Source organism: Corythoichthys intestinalis, chromosome 18 (genome assembly GCF_030265065.1).
Source record: "Corythoichthys intestinalis isolate RoL2023-P3 chromosome 18, ASM3026506v1, whole genome shotgun sequence".
NCBI lineage: Eukaryota > Metazoa > Chordata > Actinopteri > Syngnathiformes > Syngnathidae > Corythoichthys > Corythoichthys intestinalis.
The window spans coordinates 38,280,462-38,306,292 of record NC_080412.1 but is presented as its reverse complement, the minus strand read 5'-3'; the positions used below and the strand labels follow the sequence as shown (position 1 = coordinate 38,306,292).

The 25,831-nt window shown below is 38.4% G+C and overlaps 2 protein-coding genes across 3 annotated transcripts in view; both read left to right on the top strand.

Moving 5' to 3' along the window:
• The window catches only part of LOC130907091 (dixin-like), a 28,396-nt gene extending 26,960 nt beyond the window's left edge, over positions 1–1,436 (top strand). For both annotated transcript variants that reach the window (XM_057821969.1, XM_057821968.1), the window contains exons 19-21: positions 149–257; positions 329–408; positions 479–1,436. In XM_057821969.1, coding sequence (XP_057677952.1) covers positions 149–257; positions 329–408; positions 479–485 — 196 coding nt within the window. In that variant the 3' untranslated portion in view covers positions 486–1,436. The remainder of the gene's footprint in view (positions 1–148; positions 258–328; positions 409–478) is intronic.
• A 3,156-nt stretch (positions 1,437–4,592) lies between these two features.
• On the top strand, positions 4,593–23,940 carry dlat (dihydrolipoamide S-acetyltransferase (E2 component of pyruvate dehydrogenase complex)). The gene is made up of 14 exons (XM_057821496.1): positions 4,593–4,997; positions 8,387–8,488; positions 8,558–8,682; positions 8,776–8,917; positions 14,359–14,485; positions 14,569–14,750; positions 14,825–14,981; positions 18,123–18,190; positions 18,388–18,492; positions 18,641–18,748; positions 18,819–18,937; positions 21,838–22,000; positions 22,941–23,077; positions 23,219–23,940. Exons 1-14 carry the CDS (start codon positions 4,743–4,745, stop codon positions 23,346–23,348), a joined length of 1,920 nt encoding a protein of 639 aa, XP_057677479.1. The 5' UTR covers positions 4,593–4,742; the 3' UTR covers positions 23,349–23,940.
• Positions 23,941–25,831: the final 1,891 nt, after the last annotated feature.

The window sequence follows — 25,831 nt, the reverse complement described above, 5'->3', positions numbered from 1 at the left end:
CCAATTCGTTTGAAGTGGAAGGAGGATCTACTACTGATAAACTCAGTTCAATCTACAGCAGAAGGATAAAAAAGAGCTTGTTTTTCGTTGATTGCTTGTACAGACATTTTTTAATATCAGTTTTAATGTTGGGTGAACATTCAAACAGGCTGGGAGAGGTGACTCTCAGAGATGTGAAGGCAGCTGTGGATCAAGAGGGGAACTACAGATACCACTTTAAAGCCTTGGACCCGGAATTTGGTACCGTGAAAGAAGAGGTAAGATGCAGCGGGGGACAAAACATCTCTAGACTTCATGTCGATAATACAATAAATTTATGTGAGAATAGGTTTTCTTAGATGGAGCCATCGTTCCTGGTTGGGAAGGCAAAATTGTGACCTGGGTGGAGGAAGACCATGGTGAAGACAGGTGACAAGATCTTTCCAGATATCGTCACTTTTTTCATTTACTGTCTGCTGATATATTTTTATTCTTTTAGACATTGATAAGACAGCCATAAATTCGGAAGCTGAAACAAGAGGATTTAAGATTCAAGTTCTTCAAACATTCAGCAGTCAAGAGATTGGAGTTTTTATGCTGGACTATAGAACTCAGTGCCTTGCCACGTTATGCTTGATTTTGCCAGGCATTAACTGCAATCTAGAAACCTGTATTTTATATAATGTTTATACTAATGTCCATGTTTAGAAGTTTTTGGAATCATCTTGAGTCATTGATCACTGTAGTCTTTAAAGCCACTTTTAAATGCATTCTGTCCTTAATCCTGCAACGTTGATGTCACGTTAAGCCTTCAGTATTATCAACTTTAGCAGTTAATAGGACATATTTTGCAATTGACTCCAGATTATAACATGTTATGATATTGATTTTTGATTGATTCGAGTGGCTCACTGCCTTGCATGTTTACATTCTGCACATATGCCTCTGCATAGATGTTGGAAAAATGCTGGAACTGTGCTGTAGATGGATGGAAGTGTTTACAATAGTAAAAATATATAGTATTTTTGTAGTAGTTTTTCATACCATATTTTTGGTATGGTGATTAGTATACGTTGTCATGTATGGGCTGGGAATGCTTGTGCTCCCTTTAATAGTGAAGCTGCACTATGAAACGACATGGAAAGCATATAGGACCTAACTAAGGTAACGAACTAAACTTTTATTTATTGTGTGACTGTCAATGTGTGTGCTCAGTTTCCATGTTATAGTCATGCCAGACCCTTCCAGCTACACTGAGGCTTCCGTTTTGCGATTATTTTGTGTTTTCTAACACGCCAATAGATATAATTGATGTAACGTTTTGAATGCCATAAAGGCCTGAAATGTAGTTTGGAGTTTGGATTTTTCAATTCATATGTACAAAGACTTACAATTTATTGAGTTTTATTTGTCATTGTTGAAAGATGTGTACTGGAAAATAAACCTTGGCATAAAAAGAGACATGATTGTTTCATTTCTGTGTTACGTTTCAGGCGGGAAAAACTTTCCCAACTACCGTAATTTTCCGAATATAAGCCCCCATTTTGAATCCTGCGGCTTAAAATCCAGTGTGGCTTATTTGTTATTTATTTGGGTTATTAGGTAACGCTTTATTTGACAGTGGTGTCATAAGACTGTCATAAGACCGTCATAATTATGACTTGACACTGTCATGCGGATTAATGAATGCTTATTACAAATATCAATAAGTGTCATCCAGCAAATTATGGTACTAACTCCATTTATGTCCATCTTGAATCTTTGACATCCATTCAAAAGTGAGATAATTTGCTGGATGACATTAAATAACATCTGTTATAAGCATTCAGTAATGTTAATGATTGTGTTATGTCATGATTATGATTGTCTTATGACAGTCTTATGGCAACACTGTCAAATAAAGTGTGACCAAATACATTAGCTAGCTATTAATGAAACAACTAGAACAGTAACTGAAGAAATAATTAGTTCAGAGCATGAATTTTGATTGTTTACATATGTAGCGCTGCAATGCATAATAAGAGGCATGTTGGATGACAAAAGTGTTGGCAGCAAAGGTTGACTGTCTCCCCCAAGCGAGCAAGTGACGGCCAAATGAAGCTCCTTGAAGCAATGAACCAATTGGCTGCCAAGCTTCATGGTGCTTCATTTGGTCTTATGACAGTCTTATGACGCTGCTGTCAAATACAGTGATATCTGATAATATCTTTTGGTGTAAATAACCCATAATACAGTGAGGACAGCTGCGGCTTATGGTCCAGCGTGGCTTATCTATGAACAAATGTTGTTTTCGTGTCAAATTTGGTGGGTTGTGACTTATAGTCAGTTGTTCTTTATAGTCCGAAAATGACGCTACTGTGTGCCCGGAGGAATTGCACCATGGGGAATTAATGATGTAAATTTAATGAAAAATACACTTGGGGATATTATATAAATCCTTGAACAATGCACATCAACACACATACGTACATAAACTCACACATACATACAAAAAGAGCAAAACATAACGCTAGGGTTAAAAAAAATTATCACCGAAATACTGTATAACAAACAGTACATAAATAGTCTTGATTGCCTTATTATTCATAGAATGATCATCCAAATATAATGTCTGAACTTGATGCAAAATGCAGCAAAACATGGCTTTCTTCAAGTAAATTTGCTCCAGTGAATGTGAAATTTGGCCATAATAATAGCAGATTGAACAATACATTCTTCCAAAATAAAAGATTATTGTTAAAGACTTGCTTCTTGATAATGAAAGATGATGATTGGAAACCTTTATAACATTTTTAAAGTTTTGTTTTGATTATCAATGTCTTAAAGCAACACTGGGTAACTTTTCAGTTTTGGTCGATTTTAGCGATACCGGTGGACAAAAGCGGGAGTGTTTTGCCTTGAGAAAGACTGCATTTCCCACGAGGACCAGCGCACACCCGCACAGTGTCGTAAAATCATGACGTCCAGGTCACCTGTAGATGGATTAAATGACATTTTTGTTTCCAGCGGCTGTGTGAAGGATGAATCGTAATAAGGTAATGAATCCAGTTGTGTCTAACTAATAGCATATGGCGGTTAGCAATCGTGTGGCTTAGTTAGCACTGACGAGTTCAGTTGGGGAGGGGGGAACGTCACGCCAGCGAGTGAAGGTCAGGCTAATGTTTATTCTTGAGTATCCTTTTATCCCTAGTTGCCTCCCTTTTTTTCCCCCTCCTCGGACAAAACTTTTTGTCTCTTTTGTTGCTCTGCCATCTTTGCAGTATTCGCGCGAAAGCGTTCGCATTGACTTCGTCTTTATAATGAAAGGGGGAAGTGACGTATAGTAAAGCAGTCAGCACATTTGTAGTTTTTTTGCCTGGCAGGGTTCCTACCTATGAAGGTAGATTTGTGTCTTTATTATTCAATCAAAAAAAAAAAAAGTTGCTTCAATAATAAAAAAAAAAAAAAGTCGCTTCAATCAAAATATATATTTTCAATCAAAAAAAAAAGTAACTTCAATAAAATAAAATAAAAACTTTGAATCCAAAAATAAATTTCAAACAAAAAAACTATTTTTCTTTTGAATTTTTTGATTGCAGTTTTTTTTTTTTTTTTAATTGAAACAACTTTTTTGATTGAAGTAATGTAGTTTTGCATTTGGACCACATTTTGGCTAGGACATTTGTGTCTTTATTATTCAATCAAAAAATAAGTTGCTTCAAACAAAAAATATATATTGTCAAAAGAAAAATCACTTTAATCAAAAATTTTTAAAAATTCAGTCATTCAATCAATCCAATTTTTGCAAATGATTTTTTTCTTTTATTGAAAATAGTTTTTTTGATTGAAGCAACTGTTTCTGGGATTGACTGATTTAGACACAAATGTCCTAACATAATATGGCCCAAACACAAAAAGGATTGCTTCAATCAAAGAAAACAGTTTCAATGAAAAATTAGGTGTAAAAATGCACATTTCTGAGTCTCAAATATTTTTTCGCATTCAAAAACTCTTTTTCTATGATTGATTTTTTTTTTTTAATTTTTGATTGAAGTGATTTTTCTTTTGAAATTTTTGTTTTTGTTTTGAAGCAACTTGTTCTTTTTGTTTTGAAGCAACTTATTTTTTGTGGCCTAAATGCAAAACTACATTACTTCATTTAAAAAAAGTTCGGAAAAAAAATCGAAGAAAAATAGTTTTGAAATGCATTTTTTTGTTTCAAATTTATTTTTTGCATTCAAACAGATGTTTTTGTTTGTGATAGAAGTGACTTTTTTTTAATTGAAAATATATATTTTGATTGAAGCGACTTTTTTTTTGATTGAAGCAACTTTTTTTTTGATTGAAGCAACTTTTTTTTGATTGAATTATAAAGACACAAATCAACCTCCATACCTGCCACCCACCTCAAAGTTAATTAGTGCCGGTGAAAGCGATACAGACCCCCTCAAGATATAAAAGAGATGTCATTCAACTAGTTGTCAGTCGACATATCATCACAAATGATATGAAAATATTTTATAAAAGTTGAAAAGTTACCTAGTGTTGCTTTAACTTTGGTGATATTCTTTTCGGTGTCATTTTGCGTTTCAACAGACTTTACGACACTTTTAGCGGGAAGGCGGCAGTGGGTGGAGAGTGCCGTAAAGCGCTCTGTTTTGGACAGGAGGAGGTCATTGGAAAGTGAGGAGTGGCCCCAGAACGGTTTTTGGACGTTTTTCCTAATGCGGGTTTAAAACAACTTGATGCACTATAGCTCCGTGTAGTTATTCTCTTGCTCCGACATGCTTCGTGTAATCCTGCGGCTCAGGCCGTCCGTCGGGCTCCCTCGTCCCCGTGCCCTCTCTGCTGGGCCTACCGCCTCTGGCTCCCGATGCGTGCCCGGAACCGGCTCCGCGAGGCGGCTACATCGCGTAGCCGGGTCCCGGTCTGTATGCTCGACAGTGGGCTTCAGTCACAGGGGAGCTCTGCTGCGATGTCCCCAGCTGTCGGTTAGCGGTCGGAGCGAGCGTTTCTACAGCCTGCCGCCGCACCAAAAGGTACCGTTACCGGTTTTCCGGTTGCTCTTCACTTAGCTTGACCTCCGGCATTAGCATAGTGTCAGGAGATGTGATTTGCAGCACAGTTTGTTATGATAACCGTCATAAGCTTCGATTTTAGCCTGAAAATCATTGTATTTGGAGTCATTGCGGAGAATTGATCACTGCTTCTTTTCATATTGTTTGTCTTTTAACTATAAACGAAATGTCATTAGCTTGAAATAGCTACATACTAGCTACACAGTGCTTTCCAACATCAACTGGGCTAAAAGCACTCATTTTACATGGAAAACACTGCAAATTTATAACGTCTTAATCAGAGTCTTTGAGTGTTAAAGAGTAGTTCAAAGATTAATGCGTCAGATTATTCCATTTACATTAAGTAAATATTACTATTTGTTCTTATTAAGACCATACATTTAAAAGTTGGGAATTTTGCACCTGAATCATTAAAAATTTGCTTTCAAATAATGTTTTTAACAATATCTATTCGTGAATAGCGTTCCGCACGTAACACGTTATGTTTTCTCTTTAATATTCATGACGTTAGCAACTGTTGCTAGGAGGGTCAAACTTGCGTTTGTCCCTCATGCTAGATGCCTGTAAATAGTAGGGTTGTTCTGATCATGTTTTTTTACTCCCGATCCGATCCCGATCGTTTTAGTTTGAGTATCTGCCGATCCCGATATTTCCCGATCCGATTGTTTTATTTTTTGCTCCCGATTCAATTCCAATCAATCCTGATAATTTTTCCCGATCATATACATTTTGGTAATGCATTAAGAAAAAAATGAATAAAACTCAGACGAATATATACATTCAACATACAGTACATAAGTACTGTATTTGTTTATTACGACAATAAATCCTCAAGATGGCATTTACATTATCAACATTCTTTCTGTGAGAGGGATCCACGGATAGAAAGACTTGTAATTCTTAAAGGATAAATGTGACTAAATATTGCTATCTAGTGTATTTGTTGAGCTCTCAGTAAATCATACTGTAGCCATTTAACTGTTCTGCCCAAATGCATGATGGGAAGTGCAACCATGACTGTGCGTAGTGGCACCAATTGATATATCTTCTCTGCGTTGGGAAGTAACATAAGGTGTTAAGGAAAAGATCAACCACTACCATTCTTCCCCACATTGCTTCCCACGATATTTCTAATTGTTGAGAGAGGGATTTTAAGGCTTTAGCCAATTAAAAAGAGGCTCCAAAGAATGCCAAAATTCTCTCTACTCATTTTACACTGCCTGTTAGCTCTATATATAGGTAAAACGGCACCATTATAGATTGAACGCGACAGTGCGTGAGTGGGTCGTGCAGCGCATGCGTTAATTGCATTAAATATTTTAACGTGATTAGTTAAAAAAAAAATTAATTACCGCTGTTTACGCGATAAATTTGATAGCCCTACTTTAAGCCAAAACTAAAGACTCTGGATGGTGACATTATGTCTGTAACGTTAAAAACAATTAGAAAACGATTTAATAAAAAAAAATTAAAAAAAAAAAAATATATATATATATATATATATATATATATATATATATATATATATATATATACAGTACTGTGCAAAAGTTTTAGGCAGGTGTGAAAAAATGATGTAAACTAAGAATGCTTTCAAAAATATAAACAATGATTGTTTATTTTTATCAATTTACAAAATGCTTCTGTTCTGTTCATTCACTGCATTTTGTTAATTGATGAAAATAAACTATTAACACTTTCATTTTTTTCTTCCGGGTCTAAAAATAGCATTCATGCGGTACGCTATTAAGAGCATTTCTGACAAATAAGGATTTTTTAAAGACTAAATATCCTAACGTTTCGCTTAAAATAAGTCTAAGATTAGTTTCAGCTAGCTATTTTCCTTATTTCAAGAAATCTGAGTAAAATTTACTTGAAGCACTGGCAGATAATTTCACTTATTTCTAGCAGATTTACACTGAAAACAAGGGAATTTAACGAGTTTTAAGGAAGTGTGTTTTTACTGTGTAATCCCAATAATTTGAAAGATTGCACAAACACCACAATGTAAAATGTCACAAAATACTAATATTAATATTGACGAAGTCTGATGCTCATGAGATAGCAAGCTTTATTGAAACATAAACATTTGTAGTGAAGGACAAGAAATTTGAAGGCTAAAATAGCCAGGGCGGCAGCTTTCGATTATTTTAGTAGTCGATTAATCGATCAACTAGTTAGTTCAAATAATTGAGAAATTGGATTAGGAATATTTAATACGTTGCTGAATAAATTTTAGGACGTGTAAAACAAAGGCTTGCTAAGATTGCACTTTTAAACGGGCATTAAATGAGAACAAAAAATAAAATTGCCCAGTGTTTCTTCAAACAGCAGAATTGCATTTTTATTCAAAAATAAGTTAAAATATCTGAACATAGCCTCTATCAGTATTTTAAAAAAAATCAATAAATGAGGATCTAAGTACAACAAAAGAAGAATTGGCTAACTTGCATAGCAAAAGTCCGCTATCTTAAACGCTATAATATAATAATTTTTTTTTTTTTTACAATACTCGTAATCATTCAAACATGTTCCCACAAAAAACAGCGAAATATACCTATAAACTAAATTACAAACGCATAAAAATACATATTTGCTTCACAATTGGCTAACTTGCCTAGCAAAAGTAACTCAAATGCTATAAAATGCTAACTTTATTTATTATTATTTTTTTTTATAACAATGCTCTTATCAAATTGTTCAAACACATATTCCCTCAAAAATGGCTGAATATACCTGTAAACTAAACTAGGAATGCGTAAAAAAAACATTAGCTCAAGCAAAAACTTACCTTATGTTGGTCTTAACAGGGAGCAGCTGGATTCAGCCATGTTAAATGAGTTATGTCATATTCACTTTTGCCACTACAGGGCAGTGTATTCACTCAAATAATAAAACTAAATGCGAAAACTTTCAAAACAAACCATTATAATGCTACTCTAATTAAACAAATACTCGAAGCAGCAAAATTTGATTTGAAGCTTTTTTTCCTAATCAAATTACTCGAGTTAATCGATTTATCGTCGCAGCACTAAAAAGAACAGTTGCACCTGAGGATCACTCTTTTTTTTTTTTTCCTTTTTCTCCCCCCAGCATGTTTTTTCTCTGTGTCATAATATATTGAAATAAATTATCTTTGTTGTCATCAGTGATGCTTTTTTCTGTCAGGGCCAGTCTTGTTACTCGTACTTGTTAACCAAGCGCTAACTGTATTATAGAGGGTGTCCTGATAGTCCGACCACACACGAAGCTATATTTCCAGCTACATTGTCCATGTATAGGTTGATGCGTGTCAGTAATGAAAAACGTTTTAGCTTCTTCATTGACATGCCGCTATCCATGTGAAACAGGTGGAGCTGCCAGCGCTGTCGCCTACCATGCAGACTGGAACCATTGCTCGTTGGGAAAAGAAAGAGGGTGACAAAATCAGCGAGGGCGACCTTATAGCAGAGGTTCGGAGTGTGTGTAGTGGATGTGTAATTAACTGTGCAAAATGTAAATGATATTACTGTATTTTCTAGGTGGAGACTGATAAAGCCACAGTGGGATTTGAGATGCTGGAAGAGTGCTATCTTGCTAAAATACTTGTTCCTGAAGGGACCAGAGATGTAAACATTGGATCAGTCATTTGCATCACTGTTGACAGGTGAACACCACTGATGTACTCATGTTGGGTTGAGGAAAATACGTGCAAAAAGACAAAACAAATGATCACTAATTTACATTATCCACCTTTCAGTCCAGACCTCATCCCAGCCTTTAAGGACGTCACCTTGGACTCGCTTACTTCCGCCCCTTCAGCAGCCACCTCCACTCCACCTCCTCCTCCAGTTGCAGCTCCACCCGCAGCCCCAGGCAGCTCCTACCCAACGCACTTGAAGGTAAGCCCTTTCATTGTGTATTTTTGGAACTAATCGTACAGAAACAATTAACGTATTCTCTAGAGGTGGGAATCTTTGGGCACCTAACGATTCGATTACGATTCAGAGACTCCGATTCGATTATAAATCGATTATTGATTGTCCTCTCCCCCCATTTAAATTTTTTTTTTTTTTTTTTTTTATGTTTTGTATATTTGTTCCAAAATTGTTCAAAAATCCTCTAAGGCTAAATAAACCAAACTACTATTTTAGTATCAAGTTACCGGTTAGAAACAGTAAATAAAATACTCAAGTCCCCATTCTGTATCAGCAGCTTTAAACTACATTCAATTAATTTAATGTTGTGAATCAACCGTTACAGTTGTTAAAATTGCGCACGTTATTCCATAATTTCCCTCATGTCTACTTTCGACATGTGAACGTTTTAAAACTGTTTCATCATTTAAAGATAGATTCAAGTCAAGATTTTGCCGATTTAGGGGTATTTTAGATAAAAAGTAATTAGGTTCTCTACAACAGAGCCTTCTAGAGAAGTCTACTGCTTTAAGATGGCGCCTGTTTACTAGCACGGCAAAGTCTATCATTTCAAATCTAGTCTAGATATATGTGATATCTACCATAGCCGTATGTTGCCGTATGTTTGTAGCAACTGAGCGCTGTTTGTAGCAGCTGACGGCCAGTCAGGTATTATAGTTTTTTTTTTACCTAGCTGCATTAGCTGCACATGATATTTACTCTCGGTCTGTTCCTCATTGCGTTCTGAAGACCGCGCTGACTGCGTTTTTTTTCCCGCTTTACCTGGTATAATTCAATAATTGGAATTTAGATGTCTGTGAATCGTTCTCAAATCTTCCACGGCCGAATCGCGAATAATCTAAGAATCGGAAATTTTGCACGCCTCTAGTATTCACTAGGGCTGCAACTAACGATGATTTTTTATAATCGTTTAATCGGATGATGAATCGGATAAATGTCAATTTTTTTCAATCACCTTCACAATTTAACTTGAAGTTGTTTTAAGTAACAATGAAGACAAAATGGATGACTATTTCCTTCAAAAATAATATTTGATTACAGCTTCCTGACTTAACTGCAGTCTACAACTTTACTGTTTTAAGTACATAAAACTTGTTAAAGTTTTTAATAAAGGTTCTCAGTATAAAGCATAAGAACAATTTCTGAGTACACAAATAAGACAAAAGTTCTATTCATTCAAATAAAAAAAGTGCTGCTGATTGACATTTTTAGTCTTGTGGGCAAAACGCTGATATAAATTGTGTCACTCATTTTTTTCTTTAAACCACACTAAACAACAAAATTAATTTTCACGGCTGCATTTTATCACCGAGTGCATGTTCGCGTGCGTGTACACATGCGTGTTGATGGCATACGAGACTCCAGTTCCTTTCACAGATGTTTATTGGTCATCGGCACGCCGTAGAATTTAAAGTTCAGACATACAAAATAAGGAAACACTTCTATATTAAACACTGTAAACATTAGCATTGCTACATTGAGGCTAATGGGGAAAAAGACAACCTACTTTAGCCTGCTATAAAACATTGGCAGTCTTCTCCAAAATGCAAATTTGCGATTAAAAGGTGACACTTCAAAAATGAAAAATCGCTGGTTAACAGCATTTGCAAATGAAAAAAAATATATATTACTGACACCACATGCAATGACAAAAAGAGCTTTTTACGGTTAACGGTTTAGCGAACGTACATCCTGTGAACATTTCAAAATAAAAGCACACCATGTTCGTATGTTCGTCATATAAATAACGATTTCTGGAGTTAATACCAAATACTTCAGAATTAAGATTCTACACTAAGAATAGCTTTAAAATGACACCCTTTATGAAAAATCTGATTGGCAATGAATAATTATTATGATAATTATAATGCTATTATATATTATATTAATCCTAGGTATTTTTTTTTTCAGAATTGTTTTGAATCATGTTGGAATGGCTAAGTCAGTGTTCCGAAACTATTTACATTAAATTCTTTTGCACTAGTTGAGCATTTGACCTCATTGTTTATTTGTGATTTATGATTGTTATTTGCGTGTTTATTTGTATTTTAATAAAGAAGTTAAGTGTTCCAAAATGTTTTTGTGAATTAATAAGCGTCAACAAAAATTTTGTTGCTAAATTAGAAAAAAAAAGATTATTAGATTAGTCTATTAATCGTAAAAATAGTTGGCTGACTAATCGGGAGAAAATTAGTCGAAAATTAGTCAAACTCCCATTCAAACGGTAAATTGTCAATGACAATTTACTGTGTTGAAAGGAGAAGGTTGCATAAATTAGTGCTGCAACGATTTATCGATTAACTCGAGTAATTCGATTAGAAAAAAGCTTCGAATCAAATTTTGCTGCTTCGAGTATTCGTTTAAATAGAGTGGCGTTGTAATGGTTTGTTTTGAAAGTGTTTGCGTTTAGTTTTATTGAGTTGGGTGGATACACTGCCCTGTAGTGGCAGCAGTGAATATGACATAAGTCATTTAACAAGGCTGAATCCAGCTGCTCCCTGTTAAGACTAAAATAAGGTAAGTTTTTGCTTGAGCTAATGTTTTTTTACGCATTTGTAATTTAGTTTACAGGTATATTTAGCCATTTTTTGAGGGAATAGTGTTTGAACAATTTGATAGCTAGAGGTGCACGATAATTATCGGTCCGATAATAGGAATTATGACGTCATCCCAATAAATCCGATAACATATCATATTATCGGCCCTATTAATAATATTTTTGGCACGGTGTTGGAATGGGATTTGTGCATTTGTTTCCACTCTTGTTTTTCCAGTATGCAAAGTTTTGTTACTGTCTTTGTTTTGTTCATTATAATAAAGTTTTTGCTTGAGGTAATATTTTTTATGCATTCATAATTTGGTTTACATTTATGTTTAGCTGTTTTTGTTGGAATATGTGCTTGAGAGATTTAAAGTGCTTGTGACACGAAAAAGCATGTTTATTTCATAATACACGCGGTATTTTATGCTCCTGAATGATATGGACCGCTTGGATGTGTGTGGAAGCGATCGCTATATTTATTTAGTTTTTTGAATCCCGCGCCAGGAAAATGAGTGACTTCCGGCTTCGGTCTCGCATTGAGGAGGAGGGCGCTGTGACGTGTACGGTAGAAGACGTCCTCTTCACGCTACAGTGTACTGTTGTGTATGAGGACGAAGGATTCAGCTGATTTTGCGGATTAATACTTTTATTTTTTGCATCACGCCAGCCAAACGGCTGCAGAAAAATCATTCTGTATACGGGAGAGGCGTATGCGCCTTTTTGGAGTTTCAAAAGGTTCCCATTCACCGTGGATATTTACTGTGGGACCATTGGACTTACAAGGAAGTGAGTAAACATCTTGTTTTGTATTATGTCAAATACGAATACAGTGATTACAAAGTAAACACTATAAAATTCCTTTAAATAAAGGACTACTTACGTTTGATCATTGATAGGCATGTAAAAAGCTATCCTCACGCTCATTAGCAGTTAGCTGTTAGCACGTTAGCTACACAACAATTCCAGCCACCCTCCTCCAGGGAACGAACTGTAAATTGCTCTCCGCCGGGCGGTTTGCCGATCCGCAAAGAAACTCGACAACCGGGTCGTCATGTCAAATAATCCAGGCTAGTTATGTGTGATTTTCCACTTCGAAGACTTTGAAACATCCCTCGGTTCGGGTTAGCATGTCGGCTAGCTGTCACTCCTTCTGGTCTGTTTGCATTCTCCGAAGCCGGGGAAGGGAAATGACATATGTCCGATTTAGGTGTCATAAAATATCGTTCGGCAGGTGTGACAGTAAAGGTAAAGTCGACTGTTTTGACCATTATGGAGTAATTTTGCCATGTCGTCTTGAATAAATGGATTTTTATTATTTTATATTCCATTTAGCACAAGTTATTTGTCATGACCATGCCATTTATTTAGCAATTGGGGAAAGTACTTGGGTAAAAAGAATATCCTGTAAAAATATTGAAGTAAAGAGACAGAAACAATGACATTTTGCCGCTCTCTTCGTCGCGTTTTCCTCATTGTGAATAGTTCCCCCTCGACGGGCTGACTGGTCCTTCTCAAGCCATTTATATAGCTATTGGGGAAAAATACTTGGATAAAAAGAATATCCTGTAAAAATATTGAAGTAAAGAGACAGAAACAATGACATTTTGCCGCTCTCTTCGTCGCGTTTTCCTCATTGTGAATAGTTCCCCCTCGACGGGCTGACTGGTCCTTCTCAAGCCATTTATATAGCTATTGGGGAAAATACTTGGATAAAAAGAATATCCTGTAAAAATATTGGGAGTAGAGAGACTGAAACAATGACATTTTGCAGCTCTCTTCGTCTCGTTTTCCTCGTTCTGAACAATTCCCCCTCAATGGGCTGAATAGTAAAACCGATGAGCCTAGTCTACCGCTGACGTCATCCACCTGTTGGGGACACTAAAGCCCTATAATTGTAGGCGTGGCTAACCGGCAGATTAAAAGACTAATTTCTCGTCATCTGCGCTTTGCTAAATTGTTGTATATGGTCGAATCGTCTCAAAATATGATTCTAATTCACATAATAATGCCATTTAAGACTTTTTTTCTGGTGTCGTATGCTCTTTAAAACCATTGTTTAAAAAAAAAAAAAAAAAAGTTGGCATTTTATAGCATTTAAGCTAGCGGACTTTTGCAATGCAAGTTAGCCAGTTGTTCTCTTGTTGTACTTAGATTCTGCAGCCAATAAAATGTTCCTAATCTGATTACCCGATTATTCAGACTAACTAGTTAATAGATTAATCGACTACTAAAATAATCGATAGCTGCAGTCCTAGTATGAATGGGTTTATGTGTGTGGTTTTTTTATAAAAAGAAATGAGACAACTTTACTATCCAACAATAACTCAAGTGATAACATGCTTCTCCAAAACACAAAGCAAACGGACACTTATGACATCGATTAGCATAATCGCTAACTAGCTTAGCGTCTCATCAACAAAGATTACAAACAATGCAATTGGCTTAATTTACGAGGCACACTGGATCTAACAGAACAAAAGACAATCTGACTCTTGACACTTCGTAAAGATATGCATTTAGCAACCCAACCTGACTGTAGCAGACTAGCAGTGAACTCCCGCGCTGGTCACTGCCGTGTGCGCGCAGCCTCTCATTACACACAAAGACTCAAACGGGACTGCTGCCGACAATAATCGATTATCATATTCGTTGGCAACCAATTTATTAATTTGAATCAATTTAACCGATTAGTTGTTGAAGCCTTAAGCCTTACTATTAACTCCTAGCACATTAATATGCATAGTATACGCAGACCAAAGAACTTAAAATGAAAGGCATTTATAAACGGTGATAGACGTCCAATTCATTTGGAGCATTTAGTAAATAATATCATGAATAGTTTTTAAATATTTGCGCATTGCAGATCACACTTCCTGCTCTGTCGCCCACAATGACCATGGGTACAGTGCAGCGCTGGGAGAAGAAGGTGGGCGAAAAGCTCAGCGAGGGAGATCTGCTGGCCGAAATCGAGACGGACAAGGCGACTATTGGTAAACAGGGACCACGCTGAAATTACGAAATGGTTGTTTCTGTCCAATCTATACTGATTGAATCCCTTTTGTATGACATCAAGGCTTTGAGGTGCAGGAGGAGGGATATCTGGCCAAAATAATGGTGCCCGAGGGCACTCGAGACGTTCCCTTAGGGACGCCGCTGTGTATCATCGTAGAGAACGAGAGCGACATTGCGGCATTCAAAGACTATGTCGAAACGGGCGTCGCGGAAATTTCAACACCTCCTCCTGCTCCGGCACCAGTAAGACACCACAAGTACATCTTAAATGTAAATGTAGCTTCAAACTTGTAACCGTTTTGACTTTTTTGACGCAGACACCAGCACCCGTCGCCGCAGCACCCCCTCCGGCGCCCGCCGCAGCACCCTCCATTCCTTCAGCGGCCGCGACGCCGAGGAAGGGACGCGTGTTCGCCAGCCCGCTAGCGAAGAAGCTAGCGGCAGAGAAAGGCTTTGACTTGGCGCAGATCACCGGTGAGTTGTCAATCAACGCGGAGACATGTGATGAGGACGACGATGATGATCAGGGGTTCCTGTAGGATTTTTTTTTAAGCTGTGGTGGGCTACATCGGGAGTCAGACAGTACCAACATGTCGTGCCGCAGCGAAATTGCTTCATATGACAAATTATATTTTTTTTCAAATGTATTTTTTTCCAACAAAACCACCATAGCAAATATCTATTTGAAATATTTCATTAGCTAGGCTAATGTCATAGCGCTCAGCTACGTTACATGTATGTAAAATGCGTAGCCGATTACAGCTACTTACATCTCATAGTCCCTTTCTTTTCCCCTTTATTTGGCCCTAATACCTACGACGTTATGTCAATGTCATTATTAAGGTCGTATTCACAGGCTTAAACCAGAATTACATTCTTAAACCTGAACCTTTCTGTGGATTTTTCTCCAATTTCCAAATCCGCACCAACATAGTCAGGCACAAGCTCTCAACAGGAGAACCGATGTGATTTTCAAAATAAAGCGATTAAAAGAACCATTTTTATTTGACATGCTATTTCAGACGACTTCTGGCAAATAGTGCGTAAATAGTGAAGTACATATCTATTCATTTAGACGTTCTACTGCCCAAAACAGTGTGTTTCTTGTGCCCTGCCCGATAGCCAGCTATCACTAAATGTACCATAATTTTTGCACTATAAGGCGCACCGGACTATAAGCCGCCATCCACCAAATTTGACCCAAAAGCGGCATTTGTTCATAGATAAGCCCCACTGGACAATAAGCCGCAGCTGTCCTCACTGTATTATGGGATATTTACACCAAAAAATGTATCATAAGGCTGTCGTAAAACCAAATTAACCACCATGAAGCTTTGAACCAATTGGCTGCAGAGCTTCATTGCTTCATTTGGCCATCAATGTTTTCTTGGGGTAGACTCTCAACCTCTGCTGCCACCTGCTGTCAACACTGTTGTCGTCCAACATGCCTCCTAGCATGCATTGCAGTGCTACAGATGTTTAAACAACAGTCAAAATTCATGTTCTAAGTTAACTTTCTTCAGTTACTGTTCTAGTTGTTTCATTAATTGCTAGTTATGGAATTTGCTAACACTTATTTGACAGTGGTGCAATAAGACTTTCATAAGACCATCATAATTATGACATAACACTGCCATGAGCATTAATGAAAGCTTAAGGCAGACATCATTTTGTTTCATCTGGCAAATTATCTAATTTTTGAATGGATGTAAAAGATCCGAGCTGGACATAAATTGAATTAGTGACACTTAATGACATCTGTCATAAGCATTCATTAATGCCCATGATAATGTCATGTCATAATTATGACGGTTTTATGGCTGTTTTATGACGCCATTGAAGTGTTTCCAATTAACCCAAATAAATCAACAAACAAGCCGCACTGGACTATAAGCCGCAGGATTCAAAATGAGGTAAAAAAGTAGCGGCTTATAATCCGAAAATTACGGTACTTCAATAAACCACGAGGCTTGGTCTTTTCTTGCCTTTATGAGAAGTCACTCGTTTTTATATTATGAAACTATAACACAGAAACAAACATATATTCAATACTCCATACACTACAAACTGTGCAACACACTCAAATACACAACTATTATATAGATTTCACAACTGTATTGAGCTACTACAAGCCTTAGGCATAGGCTGACTTCTATAATACAACAAGAAGACTTAAGAAGTTCTGTATAGGAGTGTGCCATCTTAGGCACCCCACGATTCGATTCGATTACGATTCAGTGTGCTACTATTCGATTATTGAACGATGATCGCGCTATTGACGATGATCACGATTATCAATGCTACATTACTAATAAATAAAATAGCCAAACAAATTTATGTCCGTTATTTATTTGAAGTACCCTAATGATTCAACAGGAACGATGGGAAAAATGCCCATACAACAAAAAGCTGCTCTTAAACAGCTTTTTTAAAATTTTTTATTTATTTTTGGAAAAAAAAGTGTCTATAGAAATAAGACTTGTTTTAACCAATATACTTTGTTTTCACAGATTTCTGTACTATTTCGCATGTTTGTAGTGCTACCGCTGTACTTAATCCTGGTTTAACTTTCTGCATCTGAAGTAACTTTAGTACACCACCAAACAACGCACAACTTGACATGGAAATACATGTTAGCGAAGTCGCTAATTAGCATAGCGCTCGGCGCTAACTAGTAACATCTCACAAACAACAATAACAAAAATCTAAACAGTACAAGAGGGTTCATGTACTCACCTCTGATAGACTGACACGGAACTTAGCAAAACAATAGGTACTCCAATTTACACGACTTGAACCTACTGCTGGACAACTGAAAGACAAGGAGCAACGAGCTATCTCTCTTCCCCTCTCGCTGTAAAAAATAACCTGTGCACAGAAGCGCGACCGCCAGGTCCCTGCCTGTCTCATACACAAGTTTATTTTCTAATCTTTTGAAAAGGAGTAAATCTCTCGCTCAGTAACCAGCAGCGTCCATCATAACGTTGTGCGTGCATCCATTAAACGTGTTCGGGCGACAGACGTGTCTTGAATTTTGTTCCGCTACTAGCAGCTGTCATAAAGTTATATGGAAAATCATCGTTTTTGAGCATTTATGAATCGTAATCGAATCGTCACGTGTCGAATCGTGACGCATCTAATATTCGATTTTTTGGCGTTTCCTTAGTTCTGTACATATAACTTTTCTCCACAGAGGTATGCATAAACTGCACATCAATAGGTTACTGTAAATGTAAAATACTTACATATATTTCCGAGGCGGAAACGTAGCAGAAAGCACTCACGAGTGTCAATGCGACCGATTGACACAACACTGTGCAAGTAAATGACTTGTGAGCCAATCTGTCACAAAATAGATGCAGTGAATTATTTTGACCGACAGGTGGCAGCAACGGACTTCAGAAGGTCAACTGGTTTCCCACACTGGTACTTATAGCCAGCATAGATGTATTGTTAAATTATACAAATGATAAATTGGAATGTATCTTTAAATAATTTTTTTTTTTTTAATTCTCATTTGGAAGGCGTGCTAGCTTTTATTTTAGTGTGGTGGTGCGCCACAATCTTTTTTCTGTAGGGGAAACCCTGATGATGATATCCACACTTCCTTCTCAGGTTCGGGTCCCGATGGACGGATTACCAGGAAAGACATTGAGAGTTTTGTTCCCGCGAAGGCTCCACCAGTAAGTTTTATCCTTCTGCTGTGAATTGAATTGGGTTTATCACTAGAAGACATCCAATCCGTTTGAAATGGGGAAGGGTGGCAGCGACACTTCAAACGGATTGGTCTGTAAAATACAGCATACGCAAACTTGATTTCTACACGTTGGCGTAGAGCCATTTGAATTTTGATGTGATTAAATTGATTTCCTTCTGGCAGGCTGCCCCCGCTCCGACCCCGGCGCCGGCTGTTCCGGTGCCCGCCGCCGGTGTTGCCGCGCCAGCCGGGACTTTCACAGACATCCCTATCAGCAATATCCGCAAGGTGAGAGCAAACACACCTGACCTCCTGCTGCCAGAGCTGCACTTTGGACTGTTCTTCTCAACTTTTGTTCTCTCTACTTCTGCTTCCCTAATAAATTACATCTGCACCAAATCTGATTTCTCTTGTGTTTTTGCCCTCTCCTCTGCAGGTCATCGCTCAGAGGTTGATGCAGTCAAAGCAAACCATCCCTCACTATTACCTCTCTGTAGATGTCAACATGGACCAAGTATTGGAGCTTAGAAAAGAACTTAATGAGGTATTTATTTTGCTTAGTTAGCACTTAACCAGAATGAAACACTTGAAACGTTGTCACGTCTGATGCACAGGAAGTGAAAGCCAGGAGTATCAAGCTGAGTGTCAATGACTTCATCATCAAAGCAAGTGCGCTGGCATGTCTCAAGGTGCCCGAGTGCAACTCCTCCTGGATGGATACAGTCATTCGCCAGTGAGTGGCAGCCAAAAGAACAATAAGAAAAATTTTACCATATCGGCCCGAATATAAGACTGTGTTTTTTGCATTGAAATAAGACAGAAAAAGTGGGGGTCGTCTTATACAGTGGTACCTCGACATACGATCACTTCGACGGACGATCTTTTCGACATCCGACGTAAAATTTAACTCTCCATTTGTTTCTACATCCGACGACATGCTCGAAATACGACGACATGGCAGCACCGCAGACGAATGCATGCCGGATTTTCTTGTGAGAAATCAACACAGGTTTCAGAAAAGGCTGGTACAGGTGGTGAAACAAGGAAAAAGTTGACACTTACCTTCTAAATGAAGATGCAAATTATAAAAAAAGATGAGCGTGGGGTGGGCATCCGTGAAATGGCTCAATAAAATCTCCACGGTCCTCTGACGACCATCGCTCACCAGTCTTTATAAGTTAAGCTGACAATCCTTATTGTGGTAACATCTACAAAGAAATCGCCAGCTTCACCATGTTTTATCATTTATTTCACAATTTATTCAACACAATAGCTTACTGTCTGCCTCAATTGACGGTGTTCTCAAGAGAACATTGAAAGTGGAACTCTCAAGCTCACCGCTCTCTGTCTCTGGCACGTCAGCTACGCGGTGCGTTCAGGTACAGCAAAAAACGTCCGCCACATTAAAACCCGTTACATTAATACAGGAATTGTTATTATTATTTTTATTATATTCCGATTTTTATTCATAATTCATTTGTTTTGCTATGTGTAATTGCCATTTGTAATAGTACCAGCAGTATTTATTAATGATTTAGTGTAGGTTTTTGGGCTGTGGAATGTACAGTTTTGGTCAAAAGTTTACATACACTTGTGAAGAACATAATGTCATGGCTCTCTTGAGTTTCCAGTTATTTCTACAACTCCGATTTTTCTCCGATAGTGATTGGAACAGATATTTCTTTGTCAAAAAAAAACATTCATGAAGTTTGGTTCTTTTATGACTTTATTATGGGTGAACAGAAAAAAGTGATGAAATCTGCTGGGTCAAAAATGTACATACAGCAGCGCTAATATTTGGTAACATGTCCCTTGGCCATTTTCACTTCAATTAGGCACTTTTGGTAGCCATCCACAAGCTTCTGGCAAGCTTCTGGTTGAATCTTTCACCACTCCTCTTGACAGAATTGGTGCAGTTGAGTTAAATTTGATGGCTTTCTGACATGGACTTGTTTCTTCAGTATTGCCCACAAGTTCTCAATGGGGTTTAAGTCAGGACTTTGGGAAGGCCATTCGAAAACCTTAATTCTAGCCTGATTTAGCCATTCCATTACCACTTTTGATGTGGGTTTGGGGTCATTGTCCTGTTGGAACACCCAACTGCGCCCAAGACCCAATCTTCGGGCTGATGACGTTAGGTTATCTTGAAGAATTTGAAGGTAATCCTCCTTCTTCATTATCCCATTTACTCTCTGTAAAGCCCCAGTTCCATTGGTAGCAAAACAGCCCCACAGCATAATACTACCGCCACCGTGCTTGACGGTAGGCATGGTGTACTTGGGGTTAAAGGCCTCACCTTTTCTCCTCCAAACATATTGCTGGGCATTGTGGCCAAACAGCTCGATTTTTGTTCCATCTGACCACAGAACTTTCCTCTTGCACGGCAGCCTCTCAGTCCATGGAGATGCAAAACACGCTTGACTGTGGACACTGACACCTGTGTTCCAGCAGCTTCTAATTCTTGGCAGATCTGCTTTTTGGTGATTCTCGGTTGAATCTTCACCCTCCTGACCAATTTTCTCTCAGCAGCAGGTGATAGCTTGCGTTTTCTTCCTGATCGTGGCAGTGACAAAACAGTGCCATGCACTTTATACTTACAAACAATTGCTTGCACTGTTGCTCTTGGGACTTGAAGCTGCTTTGAAATGGCTCCAAGTGACTTGTTCAAGTCAATGATTCGCTTTTTCAAATCCATGTATGTATATTTTTGACCCAGCAGATTTGATCACTTTTTCTGTTAACCCATAATAAAGTCATAAAAGAACCAAACTTCATGAATGTTTTTTGTGACAAAGAAGTATCTGTTCCAATCACTCTATCGGAGAAAAATCAGAGTTGTAGAAATAACTGGAAACTCAAGAGAGCCATGACATTATGTTCTTCACAAGTGTATGTAAACTTTTGACCACAACTGTATTAATGGAATTATAATGTATTCCTATGGGAAAATCATGCTCGACATACGACTATTTCGACTTACAAACAAGGTCCTGGAACGGATTAACTTCATATGTAGAGGTACTACTGTATTTGCGTTCTAGACATTATACATATTCACAACACTAGATGGCGCAAGATATCATTGAAGCGATGCTCTGATTTGAGAGATCTCAGCTGCTCTCAAGTTTAACCAGTTTGCATTATTTTATTACAATGTTTTTCCTTATTCAGATTTGTTTCAAGACTACAGTTACAGTTAGACTTTGATGGTTAATGCAGTTATTGCAATTTTGTTGTTTTATTACAATAAATTGGTTTATTTACGTTTCAAAAATCAGAAGCCATTCATTTACGAATGTGATTGCACTTTAGTTTACATATTTAAATGTTTAGATATATAGATTTGAATCAGGCAAAATAACATGTTTTTTCTCTCAAATATATTGTTATAACCATGTTTCAGATGTACTTTATTTTCTGTATTAAAATTAATTTGGTGTTCAAAAAGTTTTTTTCAAACTTGAGTCTTGAAAAAGAGGGGGTCGTCTTATAATCAGAGCCGTCTTATATTCGGGCCAATACGGTATTATGTTTAATGTGTTCACTAACATGGTCGTCCAATTTATTTGAATTGAAAACAATGACTTCCAAACGTCCTTCCTCATGAGCGCGACCGCCTTCACCTTCTTCCAGGAACCACGTGGTGGACGTAAGCGTGGCGGTGAGCACGGCCAACGGCCTCATCACCCCCATCGTGTTCAACGCGCACATCAAAGGGCTCGCCGCCATCAGCGGCGACGTGTCAGAGCTCGCCGCCAAAGCGCGGGACGGCAAACTGCAGCCGCATGAGTTTCAGGTAAAATCCCACTAGCGGGAAAAGTTTTCAGAAACTGAAATTTGACTTTCTAACAGTGTTGTTTTTGGCATCCCTACTAATTTTGTTTGTACTTTTTTGGGACAAAAATACATACTAGTCATATTTTAGTAATTTCAAAATTTGTCTAGTTTTCAATAAAGTTTACTCAAAATGTTTTCATCTGCAGAATTAAAAAGTTAGTTTTAAAAATAATAAAAGTTTTCCAATTATTTGGAAAAGTAATGCTAATGCTCAGGGTTACATTGGGTGTGTGATGATCACTCAGCAGACCGTTAAAGGCTAAAGCGTATTCTCTCTTGCCGAGAATAAAAGTTAATGCACTCAAGCTGTCGGAAAACAGGGGGCGAATAAAGAGGACGATGTGATACACACATACACATACAGTAGAGATCCCTCTTAGCCAATTGGATGCCAGGAATGCTAGCTAATAGCCAATGGCAGAGCAGCTATAAGTATGTTACGTTCAGTAAACTCTGGGAGCTGCGAGTACAGCCGCACTGTATTTTTGCGTTTCATATCCTGAAATTTCTTTTGCAACAAAAGGGAATATTTTCCCATTGAGGCATGTCTTAACCTGAAAATTCAGTTTGTAGATGTCCTTAAGTACCACTGTATAAGTCAATATCGGCAGATAAAATTATTTTAAATGAGATACGGATAACGACATCAGTTTTTCATTATCTGTTTGTGCATTCAAAGTGAATGTAAAAGCCTTTGTACAGGGGCAGGTCACAGCTTAGCACAGCAATTATGCTTATTGACCATTAGATGTCTCCAAACTAAGATGCTTGGGATTTCTTCATTATCATTATTAAAGAATCCAGTGGGGGATAATACGTTAAGTCCACGACCGCATATATCGGTATCGGGCTTTTGGACAACTCTATTTGTAACCTTTTTTAAAATGCTTTGCCACCAGGGAGGCACGTTCACCATCTCAAATTTGGGGATGTTTGGCATCAAAAACTTCTCGGCCATCATCAACCCTCCGCAGTCGTGCATCCTCGCCGTGGGAGGGTCGGAAAAGCGCCTCGTACCGGCTGACAATGAAAAAGGGTAAGGCTCAAATTCACCTAAATGCCATGGGAATTGATTTCATTTCATTGATTTCAACCTGAACAATAGAAGGGAAAAAAACACTCGATGCTACACCACCGCTTTTGTTAAGACATTTTCTGGGCATTTTTTATTTTTCAGTTTCGACGTGGCTAGCGTGATGTCTGTAACGCTGAGCTGTGACCACCGGGTGGTGGACGGCGCGGTGGGCGCACAGTGGCTCGCCGAATTCCGCAAGTTTCTGGAGAAGCCCGTCACCATGCTCTTGTGAGAGGACTGAGATCGCTCGCTCGTCCAAATGCTCTACATCCTCCTGTGATTGGCTGGCCGGCCACCACAGCACTTACTGTTACTCTGAAGGAGGGAGGGGCAAAACTCACTCCATTTTCATCTTTAGTCTTTTTCTCTCTATCCCTTATTTATTAAGTTCATGCCATAAAAGACACAACTACATTAGTTGTAACGAAACCTAGCGCACATGGAGGCTGACACTACAGACGTATCATGTTGTGAAAGGGCAGTCATTACACTCTTATGTCCAATCAGATCAAATTGGCTCCCTGATAATTTGCGTGTGGTTTGCATGTCACGAAGGTGAACGGGAACGGTTCGCAGGCCAAAGGATTGAAAGATATAGCCTCAATATCAGTGTACTGTGTTACAAAATGTACATTCTACTGAAATTATATCAAAATACATGTACAGCCCGGGACTCGTGTGTTTTTTTTTTTGTAAACATGTTTGCCAATCTTTCCTCTATCAACCCCTTTTTAATTTTCTTGCCGAACAGTCAAGTTTTCTGTCCTCCAGCTGAAACGCACAAGGCTGCCAATGGATGTTTGAAATAAACGGAGAGAAGTCCATTATGTGTCTAGTGACTTATTTCAATAAGTAGTGGGACTACAACCTTAACAGTACAGGCCAAAATTTTCAGACTATAAGCCGCTGCTTTTTCTCCTTATTTTGAATCATGCGTGTTATAGTCCAGTGTGGCTTATTGATTTATTTGTGTGAATTGGTAATGCTTTATTTGACAGCAACATTATATGACATAATTATGAGCTGACACTATCATGGGCTTTAATGAATGCAAATGACGTTAAGTAGAGGTGTGCGAAATTTCCGATTCTTAGATTATTCGCGATTCGTCCGTGGAAGATTCGAGAACGATTCACAAATATCCAAATTCCGATTATTAAAATATGTCAAGTAAAGTATGTCAAGTAAAACACACTCAGCGCGCCGCGCGGTCTTCGGGACGCAATGAGGAACGGAGCGAGAGTAGCTAAACATCATGCTTGTCATTACCCAGCCCCTCGGGTAATGACGATGCTCAACTCACGGCTCTAGCTCAACTCATGCCGCGAGATAAAAAAACAACATACCTGACTGCTGCCGACAGCTGCTACAAAGTACGTCCACATAATGTTACGGTAGATATATTTATATAGGATGTAGGGAAAAGGTACCATCATCGTACACACCATACAATTGTTTGCATTAGTCTTAAAATTCATCTATTCTTTAAGCAGACTCCACTACATTCCCTTTGACAAAGTAAAGTGAATCACCTTATCCGGGCTAATGAGGGGGAGATGAGAAAAATGGTACAGTTTCTCGTAGGCACCGTCTAACTGTTTGCATTACTCTAACACACATAATAATCAGGAAATCATGTTCGTATTTACGGTAGGACTGCACAACTAATATAAAATAAATAGCACACCATAGTTTAATGAGAAGAAATAGAGGAGATACACAATGCCATCTTATCACAGAAGCCCAACGCGTGCGTCACGAACAAGATTGACACACCAACTCTTGCAATCAGCTCTCCCAGCAAACTCCAAGGACAAAGCGCTTTGTCCTAAAACAAGTAGAGACAGCCAGGACAGCAAAGTTGATAGGTTCGTGCGCGGATGGGACGCCCGCTAAGCCGCCCAAAACCAGCCACAGAGGGGAAGACCTAAAAGCAACGCCCAGACACACCTTCGGCACGGCCCGCTTCACCACAGACTTTAAAAAGACTGGACACTGAGATAACACAGATTTTGCTTCTCGGAAACACGTAGCCTTGTTTTGGATCCAGAATTGTCCCTCCGTCGTCTGTTTTTTGCCTTGTTTTCGACCGTTGTCGACGAATAAATTATCAACCTGCTTTCAGCGAGTCTTTGTCAAACTTTTGGAACATGGAGTCAGTCCAAAGGGTTAATATCAGGGGTAGACGTGCGAGGTTCCGCCTTCCCGGTTGGCACACGTGAGGCAGCATCGGCCGAGCGGCACTTGTTTTGGCTGTTGCCGTTTCCGTGCGTCTTGGCCGGGGGGGGCAAATTTCAACAATTGTCAACCTGCTTTCGGCGAGTCTTTTTCAAACTTTTGGAACATGGAGTTATTACAAAGGGTTAATATCAGGGATGGATGCGCGAAGTCCGCCTTCCTGGTTGGTGCACGCGAGGCAGCATCGGCCGAGCGGCACTTGTTTTGGCTGTCGCCGTTTCCGTGCGTCTTGGCCGGGGGGGCGAATTTCAACAAGGACTAGATGCAATATAGACTCGGTGGCGTTAGCAGCACATGTACAGAAAGCTGGATGTGGGCGTTAGTAAATGGCCGCCATCTTAAAGCAGTAGACTTCCCTGCAAGGCTGTTGTAGCGAACCTTCCAACCGAACCTAATTAACTTTTTATCTAAAATACTCCTAAATCGGTAAAATATTGACTTGAATCTATCTTTAAAATAGTTTTAAAACTTTCACGT